The sequence below is a fragment of the Nasonia vitripennis genome, chromosome 4 (assembly GCF_009193385.2).
Source record: "Nasonia vitripennis strain AsymCx chromosome 4, Nvit_psr_1.1, whole genome shotgun sequence".
NCBI classification, from domain to species: domain Eukaryota; kingdom Metazoa; phylum Arthropoda; class Insecta; order Hymenoptera; family Pteromalidae; genus Nasonia; species Nasonia vitripennis.
The window spans coordinates 11,375,213-11,388,786 of NC_045760.1; the positions used below are offsets into that span (position 1 = coordinate 11,375,213).

A 13,574-nucleotide genomic window follows, 5' to 3' on the forward strand; every position below is an offset into this window, starting at 1 on the left:
TAGTCGTTTAACAAGCCGAACTCATTACCATTCGTCAATTTGAGGTACGCTCGCGCCGCCGAGTGACCAATGGCTCTCTATTCGGCGTAATGGGCTCCAAGCCGACATCCGTCACGAAGAGCCGCGCGTGCCCTCGTGCTATACCCCACCTCGGCAAGCATTATAACTGTGCTACTGCAGGACACACGAGGACCGTTCTTGAGTCTATACAGGGATGGCTCGCATGTAGATGGGTGAACGTGCACACACCCAGGCGCGATGTCACGAGAGAAGCATCAGGGGCGGCTGAAGTGCTCTACTTTTGATCACGCGATCGAGTCGTGCGCGCGAGCTTTGACTATATGTATGTGTGTGCGATGGAAGGTGCGCAATATATGTAGAAAGCCTCTGTGGAAGCGGCAGCTGACTTTGTTCGCGGAGAATCTCTTTCGTCGATTGCGCGAGTTCTGTGCGTACCCTTGGAACGGATCGAGCTTTGAAGTGTTTGACAAAGATTCAGGCCATTTTACGATGCAATGTTTGATTGGGATTTTCTAATAAACGAAGGTCTGCGAACATCCGACACAGTTTCAGTGACATTTGAAACATTGAAACTATAGTGATGCAATTATATGTTATCTCTGCTTGCTTTATATCTAAACTGTAAATTAGGCATAAAAATTCTAATCAGAAGATGGACGATGCTCAATAATTCTAGAGATAAGATTAATTAATATTTCGAAAATAAAAATGCCAGTACAATACTCGTTATATTTATTATTGTGTAGTTAACTGTGCAAATCTTTGGATTGGTCTAGTTTTACTGCTTGCACTCATTGCCGTAAGATATAAGAAATGATGTAGCATCGAGTTTCTAGCTCTATTCCTAAGAGAACGGGCTGTACGTGAGAGATGTCAGAAAGTTTGAAGTAAAAAATAAGAAAGGGTTGTCTACTTTCCTTCTTTCGAAATTACTTTTTTCATTGGTTAGGTTTGTCTTTTATTAATAACTGAAGTATGCCAAGGATCGATCATACCTACTTTCGAATTGTCAAACGGCAACAGAATCCCAGCCATCGGATTAGGAACATTTTTGGTAAAAATGTGCAGTGATATTAATTTTTAATCGAGAATCAAACTAAATATTCGTTTTGGCTGTCTGGCGAACAAGTGGATCCTGCTATTACGGCTGCTCTTGAGAATGGCTACAGATACATCGATGCAGCTTTTTACAATAATGAACCGGAAATTGGGAAAGCTTTAAAAAAGTGGTTGGATAACGGTGGTAATCGCGAGGATCTATTTCTATTGTTCAAGGTAAAATCATAGAATTTTCAATATCACTTATGAAATAGCCTGCTGACTAAATGATTATTTATTGCTTTTAGCTGCCAATTTCAGCTATGCGACCCTCAGATGTAGCGGAAGCTTTGGAATTAACTTTAAAAATTTGGGTGTTGACTATCTTGATATGTATTTGATTCATGTACCTGCTGGGATACACAGAACAGCTGATTATCAGATGCTTGTTTATGACAATGGAACGTATGCCATAGACAATTCCACGGATCTTCTGGCAGTATGGAAAGTAAGATTCTCTTAAACATAGTTTTTTTTTTCATTTTACGATGTTTTAATATTATCTTCTAAGGAATTAGAAAAGCAAGTGAAGAGTGGAAAAGTGAAATCCCTCGGATTCAGCAACGTCAACAAAAATCAAATATTAAGAATATGGGAAAATTCGGAGATCAAACCCTCTAACTTACAAGTAAGATTGTCGCCTCAAAAACTACCATAATAACTGATATTGGCGCTTTATTTAATCAATTTCACAGATCGAAAAAAATCCCTACATGCGACAAGAGGAGCTTATCAATTTGGGGCATAAATTGGGCATGGTTGTGACGGCTGAAAGTCCTCTTGGTTCGCCAAGTTTTGAATACATGAGAAGAAAACGCGATCTCGCAAACTTGCCACCAGTGATTGGTCATCCAATTGTACAATCTATCGCCAAAAAGCATAACAAGATACCAGCCCAAATTCTATTACGCTATAATTTTCAAAGAAATGTCGTAGTCATTCCAAAGAATTCTCATCCGGAACAAATAAAGGAAAATTTGGACGTATTCGACTTTAAGTTGACGAAAATTGACATGGCTCTACTGAAAACACTGGACAAGCGTGGCAGATATAGAAAATATAATTTTCTGACTTTAAAAGGGTAAGCATTATCAAAACTTCTTCGTGAATCAAATTATTCTGAAAGGAAAATTGTTCTCAATGTTTAGATTCGAGCATCATCCGGAGTATCCGTTTGCTGATAGACTACCTGATTTCTATTGATTACAGAATGTATTTTTAAAATTTTAAATAAAAGAATCAGACGACTGAATACACTACACATAAATGAAGCTATTAATTCGTAAGACCAAGTCGCACTGGCGTTCCTTACATGTTACTCGTTTTTTTTTTTTTTTTGAATCGATGTCAGTGACGAGCGTCTCTGCAAAAACAAATAAGCGAAGAACGCGACTCGGACTATTCTCTACTTGGGGGTTGAAACGAGTTCCACTAACGAGTTGACAAATCGGGTCTCGAGGGGGTCGTGCCAAAGCAGACCTATAAAGCTCGCCAGAGTCGAAGGTCGAGGGCCGAGTGAGCGACTACCACCACATTCCCCGCGTATACGTATCAGTCGTTACTGCACTCTGGCACGTTTATTGCTCTTGTTCGCAGCCACGTAACGAATGACTGCTTCTCTCTCTCTCTCGCGCTCTCTCTCTCTCTCTCTCTCTCTCTCTCTCTCTCTCTCTCTCTCTCTCTCTCTCTCTCTCTCTCTCTCTCTCTCTCTCTTCTTAGCCGCGAAGGAGACTATCGCGCGCGGTGGTGTACTAACGCGGCTATATAGCGTGTGGCCAAAGTACGTGGCTACTATATATATACGCGAGAGCACAGGGCTGCGGCGCAACGGCTCTTTCGGCTCGCAAAGAAATCGTATCGCGCCGTCGCTGTGGACGATAAGGCCCATTTATCTTGTTTCGCGCGGCTCCGTGAAATCGAGCACTTCCGCTCGGCGCGGGCTGCGCGAAACACACATCATGTGTTTTACTTCTTTTCGGACCGATGGCTGGATTTCTTTTCGGGATCGAGATTTCTTAAACGCTGTTATTACCACAGTCGAGACTGCGTCGGTAAATCACGAGGGTCGCTATTTTTTTCCGATAGACGCACTCGCGTTTTTCATTGGTATATAGTTATAGGCGCAACGCGAATACGCATGACCCGCGCGTAGAAGTTCACCGAGATCATATCTCCCGCTTGCTCGATTCGCAGCTCCTACCAGTCTCTCTTTTTGCACACAACAAGAGCAGTGGCAGCAGGAGTAGCAGCGCGCCGACGGACGTGCCGTACTTATATACCTCCACTATACACATCTCCTGCGCTTGACCGAGCGATGCTGCAGCAGTTGTCGGTCGGGCGAGAGAACGCGCCGCTGCACCCTGTCATTTTCCGAGGGCAAATTATCCCGGTGGCTCGATCCGCCGCCAAGGTACCACTTCGCAGCAGCACACGCGAGATGCATTAGCTCCGCCGCCGCGTCCGAAGCTTCAGCGCATGTATATGTAGGATTGAGGTAGCTGCATAGCACTACGGGGTGCGCATCAAGACACGTCCTACTGGATGACCCTCGCGCGACTGCGGAATATCTTGCGAAGCTTCTCCGATGTATTTACCTCTATACTACCTGTATGTATGGGAGTATAACGTACACCGATACACGTTGTATAGCGCGGGGGTAGGCCGAGAGAGAAAGAGAGCGCGTAAAAGTGGCAAGTAGTGGAATGCGCGGCTGTAAAAAGGAGAAAATGCTCGAGCTAACTCGGTGGGGAGGATCAAAATGCTGTGGTTAAGGGAATGAATGAAATTGAGTGAGCGGGAAGGTACACGAAGGAAGAAAGAAAATGCGAAGGAATCGGAGTATCGGGACTGCAGCAGCGTGCGGCGAAATCCAATTTTTGCACCTGCAGGTGTGTACTGACACGAGGATATAATTTTATGATACGTTTTAAGGCGCTTGCTATCGCGAGAGCACGTGTGGACCCACTGATAATCACTTCTGCCTGATTGAAATACAAATTGAGTATTGGGTTTTTACGCCGTGACGTTATCATTTTTGATTATCAGTTATTCTGTTTAATCAATTGACGTACTTGTAATTCATGTCTTGACAGATTTACGCTTTAGAGTACAATATTAATTGCACACCGTTCGCACACTGAATCACATCAAAATATAGAAAAAGCTTTTTTTAACAAAATAAATAAACCGCCCATCGTCCGATCAAGATACAAGCATCGATAAAATCGCGATCCAAAAATCCTACCTCAAAGCTTACTCTCGCATCGTCGATTATAGCCCGCACTAAAAATCAAGCGCCAGCAGTAAAACCAAAATACATGCAATCGCGAGAGAGTATATACGAAAGAAAAATACATCTCGGGCAATGATTTTTTTTTCGCCTCATCGAGACACACGCGCGCTCCGCACAAGGGCTTTTAATTTTAGCTCGTGTGTTCGCTCGGCGCATAAATCATTCGTGACACAGTTTCCTCTCCCCCGCTGTATCGGAACCACTCCACCACCATAATATCCCCCTGCGATACACGCCGCACCTCGTCTGCGCGGACACTCTCGCGGATATTTCTAGCGCAAAGAGTCGTCGCCGCGTTATCTCTTGTCGGGCGTCGCCTCGAGAAGAAGCCGAGTCCGAGAATCGTAGTACTCGAACACGCTCGATATAGAAGCAAGGCAGAGACAAAGCGAGAGAGAGAGAGAGAGAGAGAGAGAGAGAGAGAGAGAGAGAGAGAGAGCCGCGATACTGATCCCCAAAGTAGCAATGGGATATAGCGTACAGTGTGTTATGTATACACTGGCGGACTTTGGCTTCGGGAAGATTGACAGCTCTCGAGAGAAGACATCGCCAGACGCCCAGCAATGTGTATATAGATCCGGCGAGCGAGAGCACGAGCGCTATTACGGACCGGCAGTTTGACGAGGGGAGAGAGAGAGAGAGAGAGAGAGAGAGAGAGAGAGAGAGAGAGAGAGAGAGAGAGAGAGAGAGAGAGAGAGAGAGAGAGAGAGAGCAAGCTGCCGCGATATCTGCTACTATGGCAGGGCGGCTGCTGCTGCTGCTGCAGAGACAGAGAAGTGGCCACGGGCAATTAGCTTTTGACATGATGGTTAAAATTGAAGCACTTTGATATAACGGTGTACGGCGAATGAAATACTTTATTTGCTTCCGAGTATTTGCGGATTGAGCTTTTGTTAGCGTTGGCTAGATGATGATTTAGAATCGCGGCGATTTTGCATGACCTGCAGGTGCTCGACTCTTGATGAGTGTATCGTCTTAGAATTCGAATTCTGAGAACATTTTTGTTCTCCTTTACTCTCAATTTACATTATTGATTTAACCTTCCCTTATTTACGCATCACAACTGTACAAACTACAGATAACTGTGATGTGCAAGTTTTGAAATATATAAGATCCAAGTGATCTCTGAGACGTTGGCAGTATTTAAAGCAAAGTGAAAGTAGACACGTACTTAAAGATATATTACATATTTTTGACGCAAGAACAGTTATTCATTTATAATAATAATGATTCTCTACGGGACAGTATTCCTCTTTTTAATCATTGGAGCTTGTCATGGACAAGTGCCAAATTTTAATTTGTTAGACGGCAACGAAATTCCTGCAATTGGATTCGGCACTTACTTGGTGAAAACTTTTTCAATTCTTTAACATATTCGAGTACTTTTATCGTTCAATAATATAAGATGACTGATCAACAAGAATTAGACACTGCGGTCATAACAGCCCTAGAAACAGGATATAAATACATCGATACAGCTTACTTTTACAAAAATGAAAAAACCATCGGAAAATTTTTGAAAAAGTGGTTTGCGAAAGGAGGTTCACGTGAAGATCTTTTCATAAGCTCAAAGGTAAAATAAGAGACTTTTTTCTACATTCGGGCATTTGTGAATACAAATAAAACGGACACTTTGCAGTTGCCACTGGGTGCTATGAGAGCATCGGATGTCGGAAAGGTTCTAGATCTATCTTTAAGTAATTTGGGACTTGAGTACCTCGATATGTACTTGATTCATGGACCTATTGGTATGTACCCAACACCTGACTTTGAAGCAGGTCACACTTGGCAAGGTGAAGTCAATTGGTCTCAGTAACTTTAACAAAACTTAAATATTGAGGATATGGGGCAATTCGGAAATCAAACCATCTAATGTTCAGGTAGTTAAAAACTGATACACTTGTAAAAAACATATTTGAGCGAACGTTAATTGTCTTTAACAAAATTTCATTGTTACCGCAGATTGAATTGAACCCCTATCTACAGCAAGATTAGATGGTCGATTTTTGTCACAATTTAGGTATTGTCGTGACAGTCCACAATCCTCTCGGATCTGGCGGTATAATTCATGAGACTGGTATCAGAAGAAAGCGCGACACGATCGAATTGCCGTCAGTTATTCAAAACGATGTCGTAAAGTCGATTGCTAAAAAGCATAACAAATCACCTGCTCAGGTCACGTTACGTTTTGGATTACAGAGGAATCTGGTAGTCATTCTAAAAAGTTCTCATCCCAAGAGAATACGTGAAAATTTTGATGTATTTGATTTTACTTTAACTGATAGTGAAATGAAACAGTTGAAAGCATTAGATCAGCACGGGAGATATAGAAAATTCGCGATGAGCACTGGCTTTCCTGGGTAAGTAACGCACGCTATTTTATATAATTAAATTTTGACATTCATATTTATGTTCTTTTTTAATACACAGGGCCGAGAATCATCCGGAGTGTGAGAGAATTATCCTAAGTGACGAGAATGTTTGAAACTGATGGGATGATAATTTATTCGATAGCTCTATTTTAAATGTAACTGTGAAAATTGTATAAAATTATTCAATAAATATTTCCCTCCAAATCTTTTGAGGAGATTTTCCTTACTACTTTCCACCAAGTTACCTCGATACGAATTCTCGGTCGCACATTCTGAACAAAAACAGAAAGAAACAGTCCAACTTAATTAATTATCCCTCAGCGAAATTGCTATGCACACGACAGCGGCGTCGAGAAGCGAACGAGTAGGCCAGTTAAGGCAAGTATTCTCGCTAAGCAATGCAGCAGTCGCAGGCCCTGTGAGATTCTTAGGTCGTTTGACCCTTTCTTGATTCCCGAGGGTCTCTGAGCGACGTGCAATGAAATCAACAAGAACAACTACCCATTGTAGGCGGCAGCGTCCAAGTATTCGCTCCCGAGTGACACCAACAGAAGGGTTGAATCGCTTACAGGCAGGTCTCCGACAACACACACACAAATACTATACGCATTTTCTCTCTTTCACACGAGTTCTTTTCGCCCTCGAGGCTCGACTGGCTCCACATCACGCGTCCGTCGTTTTCTTTCCGGGGCGAGCGAAAGGGTTTCCCTAACTACTGGGGCGTGAGCACGCCTCTCGATTGCCAGACACGTTATTGCCTGTCAATTGTTCCGCCGCGTTATTAAATTAATATCACGGGGGTGTACCTATACACACACACACATATACACGCGAACGAGCAAGCGGGCAAAGTCTACGGAGGCGATGAAAAGGTATACGCGCGGCCCAAAGAAGGGGTTAAGGTCCGTATGCTGGACATTACAGGCGAGTTTTCCTTTTATTTGGAATAACAGTTCCTTGGGGGGGGGGGGGGGATTCCGTTAAGCAGGCGCACGTGATGTCCAGCGAGAGGTCAGTTGACAAGGTTACAACAATGCCTTCTGCCGCGGGATTCAGATACGTGTCACTGCTGTGGACTTAGAGGCAGGCATGACATTTTCATGAATGAGTAGTGTAAGCCGAAAGTCTAACATGGCGCGCATCGAATTTTATCGTAGAAAAACAAAATAACAAACTTGTTTGAATGCATTATAATTCGAAAGCAAAGCAGACATCAGAAGCATGGACCGTCAGGCGTATGTGTATATGAGGCCAAACAAAGAGCAACCTAATTACACGGGTAATCAGGAAATCCAGATCACGAGAGTAGAGCATATATAAGAGATGATCCTTTGCGGAGAAGCTCGCGACGACGTACCACTGTTTTAGAGAGAAATCGCTCTAGGCAAAAGCAAGCATAGCATGGAGTATAGCGAGCAGCAACTGAAAAGGGGGAGACACGAGCTTCCGTTGTCAAACGCACTTAGTTACTACAAACGGGAAGTCGCTTCTGCCCTCCGGGCCCGTGTCTTCGTCGTCTTAGCGGGCTTTAATTACCGGAATAGCTGGGAAATCTGAGGACATGGTTTAACCGACGACGACGACGACGACGATGATGCCAGTAGGGGTTGTGAGCTATTATCTCGCGGGCTAATCTCTTGATAAAATATTAAAATTTTAATTTTCCGCCATTCTATCTGCTAACTCAAAACGCGCAACTAGTAATTGCGCAAAATTCACGAGCAATACATTTTTTTATAATATTTCATCAGCCATATACCGTATCGAAATATCATGGGGGGGGGGGAGCAAATTTAATTAGAAACGTAACGCTCGTGGATGAGAATTAAAGCTTCCACCCATTCTCCTGAGGAAAACATAAAAGACAGGGACACTTGAAAAGGAATTTACGGCGCCAGTGTCTCCCGGGCACGAGCGAAATATATATCGGCTATTACCTCCCTAAATATTCTCACACCGAAGCAAGCTTGCGCTCGCGAGCCAGCGCGTGATCTATAGGAGGCCAGGCGGGAGAGCGAGCGAGCGCCGAGCTAAATTACTTTGAATCGCTATTTTTCAGCTGGAAAAAGCGATCGTTTACTCTACTGCCCGAGGCTTCCAATTAGCCAGCTACTACTACCGCGCTATCCTTCGATCAGACGTGTATTTCGCGAATATGCCTTGGCATTTTCATATCTTCATTTCTGTAACGCGCGCATGTACGTTCAGCAATGGTCTCCATTTTTTTCAGTGTTTTTAACCATATACGTTCTTCAACAATAACAGCCTATTTGTATGCATAATAATGAAGAATCGATTCGTATTGTTGACATAAAATTACATTATTCAATGGGGATCTAGTTAATAATAATCCACACGCGAAAATAACGATTTTAATGGCTATCATTTTTTATATCGGAATGTATAAATTAAAATTTTAACGTATTATTATGACGCATCGCTTAATACGAAGCCGACATATCCCGAAAGCGATCGCCGGCGCAACTCGGTCGCATCAAAATTACTATTTCATAGATAAACACCAATCGGTCCCGATTATTCACATCATGCCGGCAGCACACAAGTAAGCCATAACCATTCATTATTTACGCGCAGTAAAATGCCACACACTCCTAGCCACGAATAACGACGGAATTAATCATTGAAGGCGCAAGAGACTCGAGTCCATGATGGCAAGGGCAACTTTTCTCTCCGACTGGCCACCACATACCTTTTCCCCGTCACGACAGCGTAGCCACAAATCCTAGAAAAAGTCCCTTAACTAGCTGGCGCTAACTCATTTTTCTAATTACCTCCTCGTGGCACTTGGCTGCTAGTATAGCAGTAGTCCCCACGCGATGAGGTGTTGCTGCTTCACGAACTTCGCTGTCCATTATTCGGCCGTGTACGTGCGCGTGCGATTTCCACGACGAGCGAAAAAGATGGTCATCGGTAGATCAAAGCGCCCCCAAAGATCAATACGCTCTCGAGAGAAAGAGAGCAAAGGACCGGGGGAGAGAAGAAGGGGGCCGCGATCGAGCGAGGGGAGAGAGAAGGCTTGATTGAGGGGGTGAGGGGCATTAGCAGCTCGGGCTTCGTCTCTTCATAAACATGTCACGCACGTTTCTTTTCTCGGCCGGAAGCAAAGGGGCATAAATAGACGCAATTAAGGAAGTCGAGAGCCTCTTTCTGGCGGAAATCACGAGACGCGAGTGCTGGACGCGCGAGGACTGCGCGACGCCGGAATGCGCGCGAGGACGTTTCGTATAGAAAGTGCTTGAGTGGACTTGGGACTTGATTGCGAATTGATTGATATAGACTGGGATGGAATCGTTTGATGCAGAAAGTTTCTCATATAGTTTGTGCAACATCTAACAAACTTCTTTTTGACGGTTGAGAGGTAGATAGTAATTCGATGCATGGAATAATTATGGTGTAAATTAATTCATATTTTCCACACGAGTAAAATACTAGCGGAAATTTCAAAATTTCTTAGTATCAAAAAGTAAACAGTTACATATACTTTTAAGCCAAAGCTCTCCTAAATTAAAATTATCGATCTACACATAATAAAGCTTGCTGTACACACTACAGCAGCAGCAGCAGTGGAGTGATCCATTTTTCCCCCAAGCAACTCCGCACACTCTACTCATTATACTTTGGATTAATCCGCGCGTACGCATATGTATATAGCCAAGATTCGCCGGCAAAATATCGTGTTCCTAATTCAATCTTGTCCGGCCAGCGGCGATCTCTAGCAGCTCGACCGCACATCAGAGGTCACACAACAGCATAGCCGTGCTCCCGTCTGCGCAGTGCTATAGGGCCGGGCCTCCGCGATATTTGGTTAAATATTAACGACGTCGTTAAAACAACGCATTTGCGGTTCGTTAAACCCGGAGGGCTGCGCATAACAGAGGCCCGTTAAGGAGCGTACTCGCTGTTCGCGTACGAGGAAGAGAAAGAGAGGATACACCTATAAACCCCTCGATAATAGGGAGATGGATGTGCGTTTGCCGCCACACATGAACCTATACGGATAGCTGGCTTTTTATCTTTTTTTTTGCGTCGTTTGTGCTCTACACTCTCTTGATGGGCTTGTTGTTTCGGTGCGGGGGATAGATGGATGCATTGTGAGTGTGAGTTGCAGGGATAATTAACCGCCGACAAATGACGGCTATTCGCTGGATACTTTGCAGCCTAATTTTACGAGGGAGAATAATTAATATTTATACGCACTCTCCCTAAGACCTGGCCAGCGCGAATTATGTCACGACCGACACTGTGGGATGTTAGCAAGAACAGATTTTAATTGTAGACCCACGCTGATGAAGTAATTCTCTCTCCGAGTAAAATTTGTTCCGCAACATTTCAATCCGATTCTAAAGCCCGTACTGTTTCAAGGTACCAAAGTAGCCGTTAGTCAATTCCGAAAAGGGCCATGCTAGACCAAAAACTCAGCCGAACTACCCACTTTTCTCGATAAGCCACCAAAGCGCAATCCCTCCTAGTCTTTAAAACATCTCCGCAAAAGGTGGCTTCCACAGTGAACTACGCATGCACGAAAACTTAAATGGAATCAACTCGAGCTCCTTCTCCCTCTCTCTTTCTCCCGCGGCTCGATTCTTCCTTTCTTTTTTCGGATAACCGTAAATCTCCCGAGAAAGAGCTCGCGCGCGTTACTTCCTGACTGCAGTAGTAGCGCAGGAGCGTATCTCGGTGAACACTCCCACATGAGGCGGCGTCGGCGGATCTTCGAGGATAAACGCGCGGCCGACGCAAAGCCGACCGACGACGGCCACTACTGGCGCAGATCTCGCTGGGATAGTGCGCCTATACTCGTCCACGCGGCTACTCGACTTACGAGCGAGGCGATAAAACTGCTGCTGCTGCTGCACTGCTGCTACTTCTGTTGGAAGGTTATGTAAATTCTCGTTTTACATGGGGCAGAGAGAGAGGCGGAGGTAGACTGCTACCGCGCACTTCAGAGCCGAAGGAACGACGCGCGCGCAGGGTTGCGTTACTATCCTTTTTTCAAGAGCGAGACTCGCGAGGATTCTGATTTACGGAAGTGGTCACGGGGATATATGTTTGTTGCGGTGTCATGTTGGCTTTCGCGAACTGCCGTGAGAATTGCCGATGGGAATGCTTTGGGGGAAGAGACGGGGCAAGATTGAAGGTGAAGATTTGTGTTCACTATTTCGATGGCTTTCTATTCGAAGAAATATTTGATCGACATTGGCTTTGATATTTTATTGCAATTTATCGAAACAACATTACATGTGATTCCTGTTATAAAACATGTGCTATTTGTTCTTGCTTATTAGAGTCCGAATCATCGTGAAGTACGAGTAGGTTGCGTATGCTACCTAGAAAAAATTAAGAGCATTAAACTGCTACGCGTATATTAGCGTCAATTTGTTTATTAACTTACGACTAAAAAGTATTTTCTGTTGAGCTCAGACATAAATCCAGTTATAAATATTCGCGGTGATTTTTGACATCTTTGTATAATTATAGTCTTCGCGATCCTAATCTTTGTCTTTTCTTCGTACCATGCTGTAGAATATACCGCGATGCCCAAATTGTTTGCCTAAAAGGTGGTTGTACACGGTTGTCAGAGTTGGTACTATGCTGTTTAATCAAACGGGAATACTCACGCATGTGGCCATATTATCAGCGCTTTCAGCGCTTACGTAAAATCTTAAGAAAACTATCATTACAATAAAAATTTGAATAATCTCGAATTTCTGCAAATCAAACCATCATATTCATACCATAAAACATATGCTTTAGATAATAGATATAATATTGGACTCACGTGAAATATTTGTAATCCTGTACTTATACTGAAGACCATAAAGCAGAAAACCGTTTTTATAACGATTATTCGAACGATGAGGTTTGTTTCTTCGACTTGTCTACAAATTTCAAATTTATGATTTTATTTTACATAAACTAATCATCTCTAACGAAAGTAAAGGATAACGAACAATAAAATCTGTTGATGCTCACGAATACGCTTGGGTAGTTTCCCCCGTTTTTCGTTGCTTATTTTCGTTTCCAAATTTTTTAATCGTACAGTGCATATAAGAGTTAACAGTACAGCTAATCCATCTGAAGTAAGTATAATAGTCATGTGCAGAAGAACGACTATTTGATGACATGAAAGTATGATTTTTATGGTAGCCGCTCTGGTTGAAAAAGGATATCGAGCTGTGGTTAATAATTTATGGTAACGTACTGTTTCTGGTCTTTGTATGTAATTGAATATTATTAGAACATACATAATAGCGATAAGTACAAACGCTATTATATAGACATTGCCATTGTCCAAGGTAATTATACGCTTCTTTTTGTTTAGTTCATGGTGTACAAGCGAAAGTAAAATCTATTTTTGATGAAATCGATTAACGCTTGAACGCTTGAAGCTTTAGAGAAGAAAAAGAAATGTTTCTCAAACTTACCTTAAAATCAGATCTTTGGTATTTAAAGTGTATCAAGAGAACAATGCACTCTATCATACATAATCCTTCCATCAATGAAAAGGTAGCTACGGCTATGTCTTGAGTAGTCGAGCCGAAAGCGTAGAACGTTGGAAATATTATCAACAAATGATTCGACAAGTAGAAGCACCATAATAAGTTGTACACACGCGTCCAAAATTTACTGACAGTACTTGGCAATGGATATATTCCTAGACACTTCATATAAAAATTTACGCAAAGAAAACCCAAATGCACACCTGAATAAGATTTAAACATGAAGGTAAACTTATTTGTTCGATCTCTTAACTTAAATTTATTTTGCAT

General features: G+C 43.0%; 3 protein-coding genes and 1 pseudogene across 5 annotated transcripts; 3 read left to right on the plus strand and 1 right to left on the minus strand.

Moving 5' to 3' along the window:
* Positions 1-855: 855 nt before the first annotated feature.
* On the plus strand, positions 856-2,381 carry LOC100114905 (aldo-keto reductase pseudogene; annotated as a pseudogene). Of its 2 annotated transcripts, none has more exons than NR_027628.1 (5): positions 856-1,296; positions 1,368-1,567; positions 1,631-1,747; positions 1,815-2,200; positions 2,268-2,381. The product of NR_027628.1 is annotated as an aldo-keto reductase pseudogene, transcript variant 1 (transcript). The 2 variants fall into 2 exon arrangements; NR_027629.1 differs by having other exon boundaries at positions 856-1,075; positions 1,151-1,296; positions 1,631-2,200.
* Positions 2,382-5,637: 3,256 nt separating this feature from the next.
* LOC100114860 (aldose reductase-like) lies at positions 5,638-6,406 on the plus strand. Its single transcript, XM_031929513.1, is given in 5 exon segments — positions 5,638-5,757; positions 5,817-5,984; positions 6,051-6,089; positions 6,190-6,291; positions 6,374-6,406. Coding segments are annotated over 5 exon segments (462 nt in total).
* Positions 6,407-6,896, plus strand: LOC116417252 (1,5-anhydro-D-fructose reductase-like). The gene is made up of 2 exons (XM_031929514.1): positions 6,407-6,771; positions 6,842-6,896. Exons 1-2 carry the CDS (start codon positions 6,407-6,409, stop codon positions 6,894-6,896), a joined length of 420 nt encoding a protein of 139 aa, XP_031785374.1.
* Positions 6,897-12,068: 5,172 nt separating this feature from the next.
* Or53 (odorant receptor 53) lies at positions 12,069-13,574 on the minus strand. The gene is made up of 6 exons (NM_001190569.1): positions 13,230-13,574; positions 12,756-13,153; positions 12,584-12,683; positions 12,423-12,512; positions 12,197-12,355; positions 12,069-12,131 (listed from the first exon to the last, which is right to left on the minus strand). Exons 1-6 carry the CDS (start codon positions 13,572-13,574, stop codon positions 12,069-12,071), a joined length of 1,155 nt encoding a protein of 384 aa, NP_001177498.1.

What these genes read in the sequence shown, in the direction of transcription:
- LOC116417252 (XM_031929514.1), top strand. Translation starts at nt 6,407, where the DNA reads ATGGTCGATTTTTGTCACAATTTAGGTATTGTCGTGACAGTCCACAAT. An exon ending in ATGAGCACTGGCTTTCCTGG is followed by an intron (nt 6,772 to 6,841) that starts GTAAGTAACGCA and finishes TTTAATACACAG; the next exon opens with GGCCGAGAATCATCCGGAGT.
- Or53 (NM_001190569.1), bottom strand. Translation starts at nt 13,574, where the DNA reads ATGCAAAATAAATTTAAGTTAAGAGATCGAACAAATAAGTTTACCTTC. An exon ending in GAGCATCAACAGATTTTATT is followed by an intron (nt 12,684 to 12,755) that starts GTTCGTTATCCT and finishes TGAAATTTGTAG; the next exon opens with ACAAGTCGAAGAAACAAACC. An exon ending in ACAGAAAATACTTTTTAGTC is followed by an intron (nt 12,132 to 12,196) that starts GTAAGTTAATAA and finishes AATTTTTTCTAG; the next exon opens with GTAGCATACGCAACCTACTC.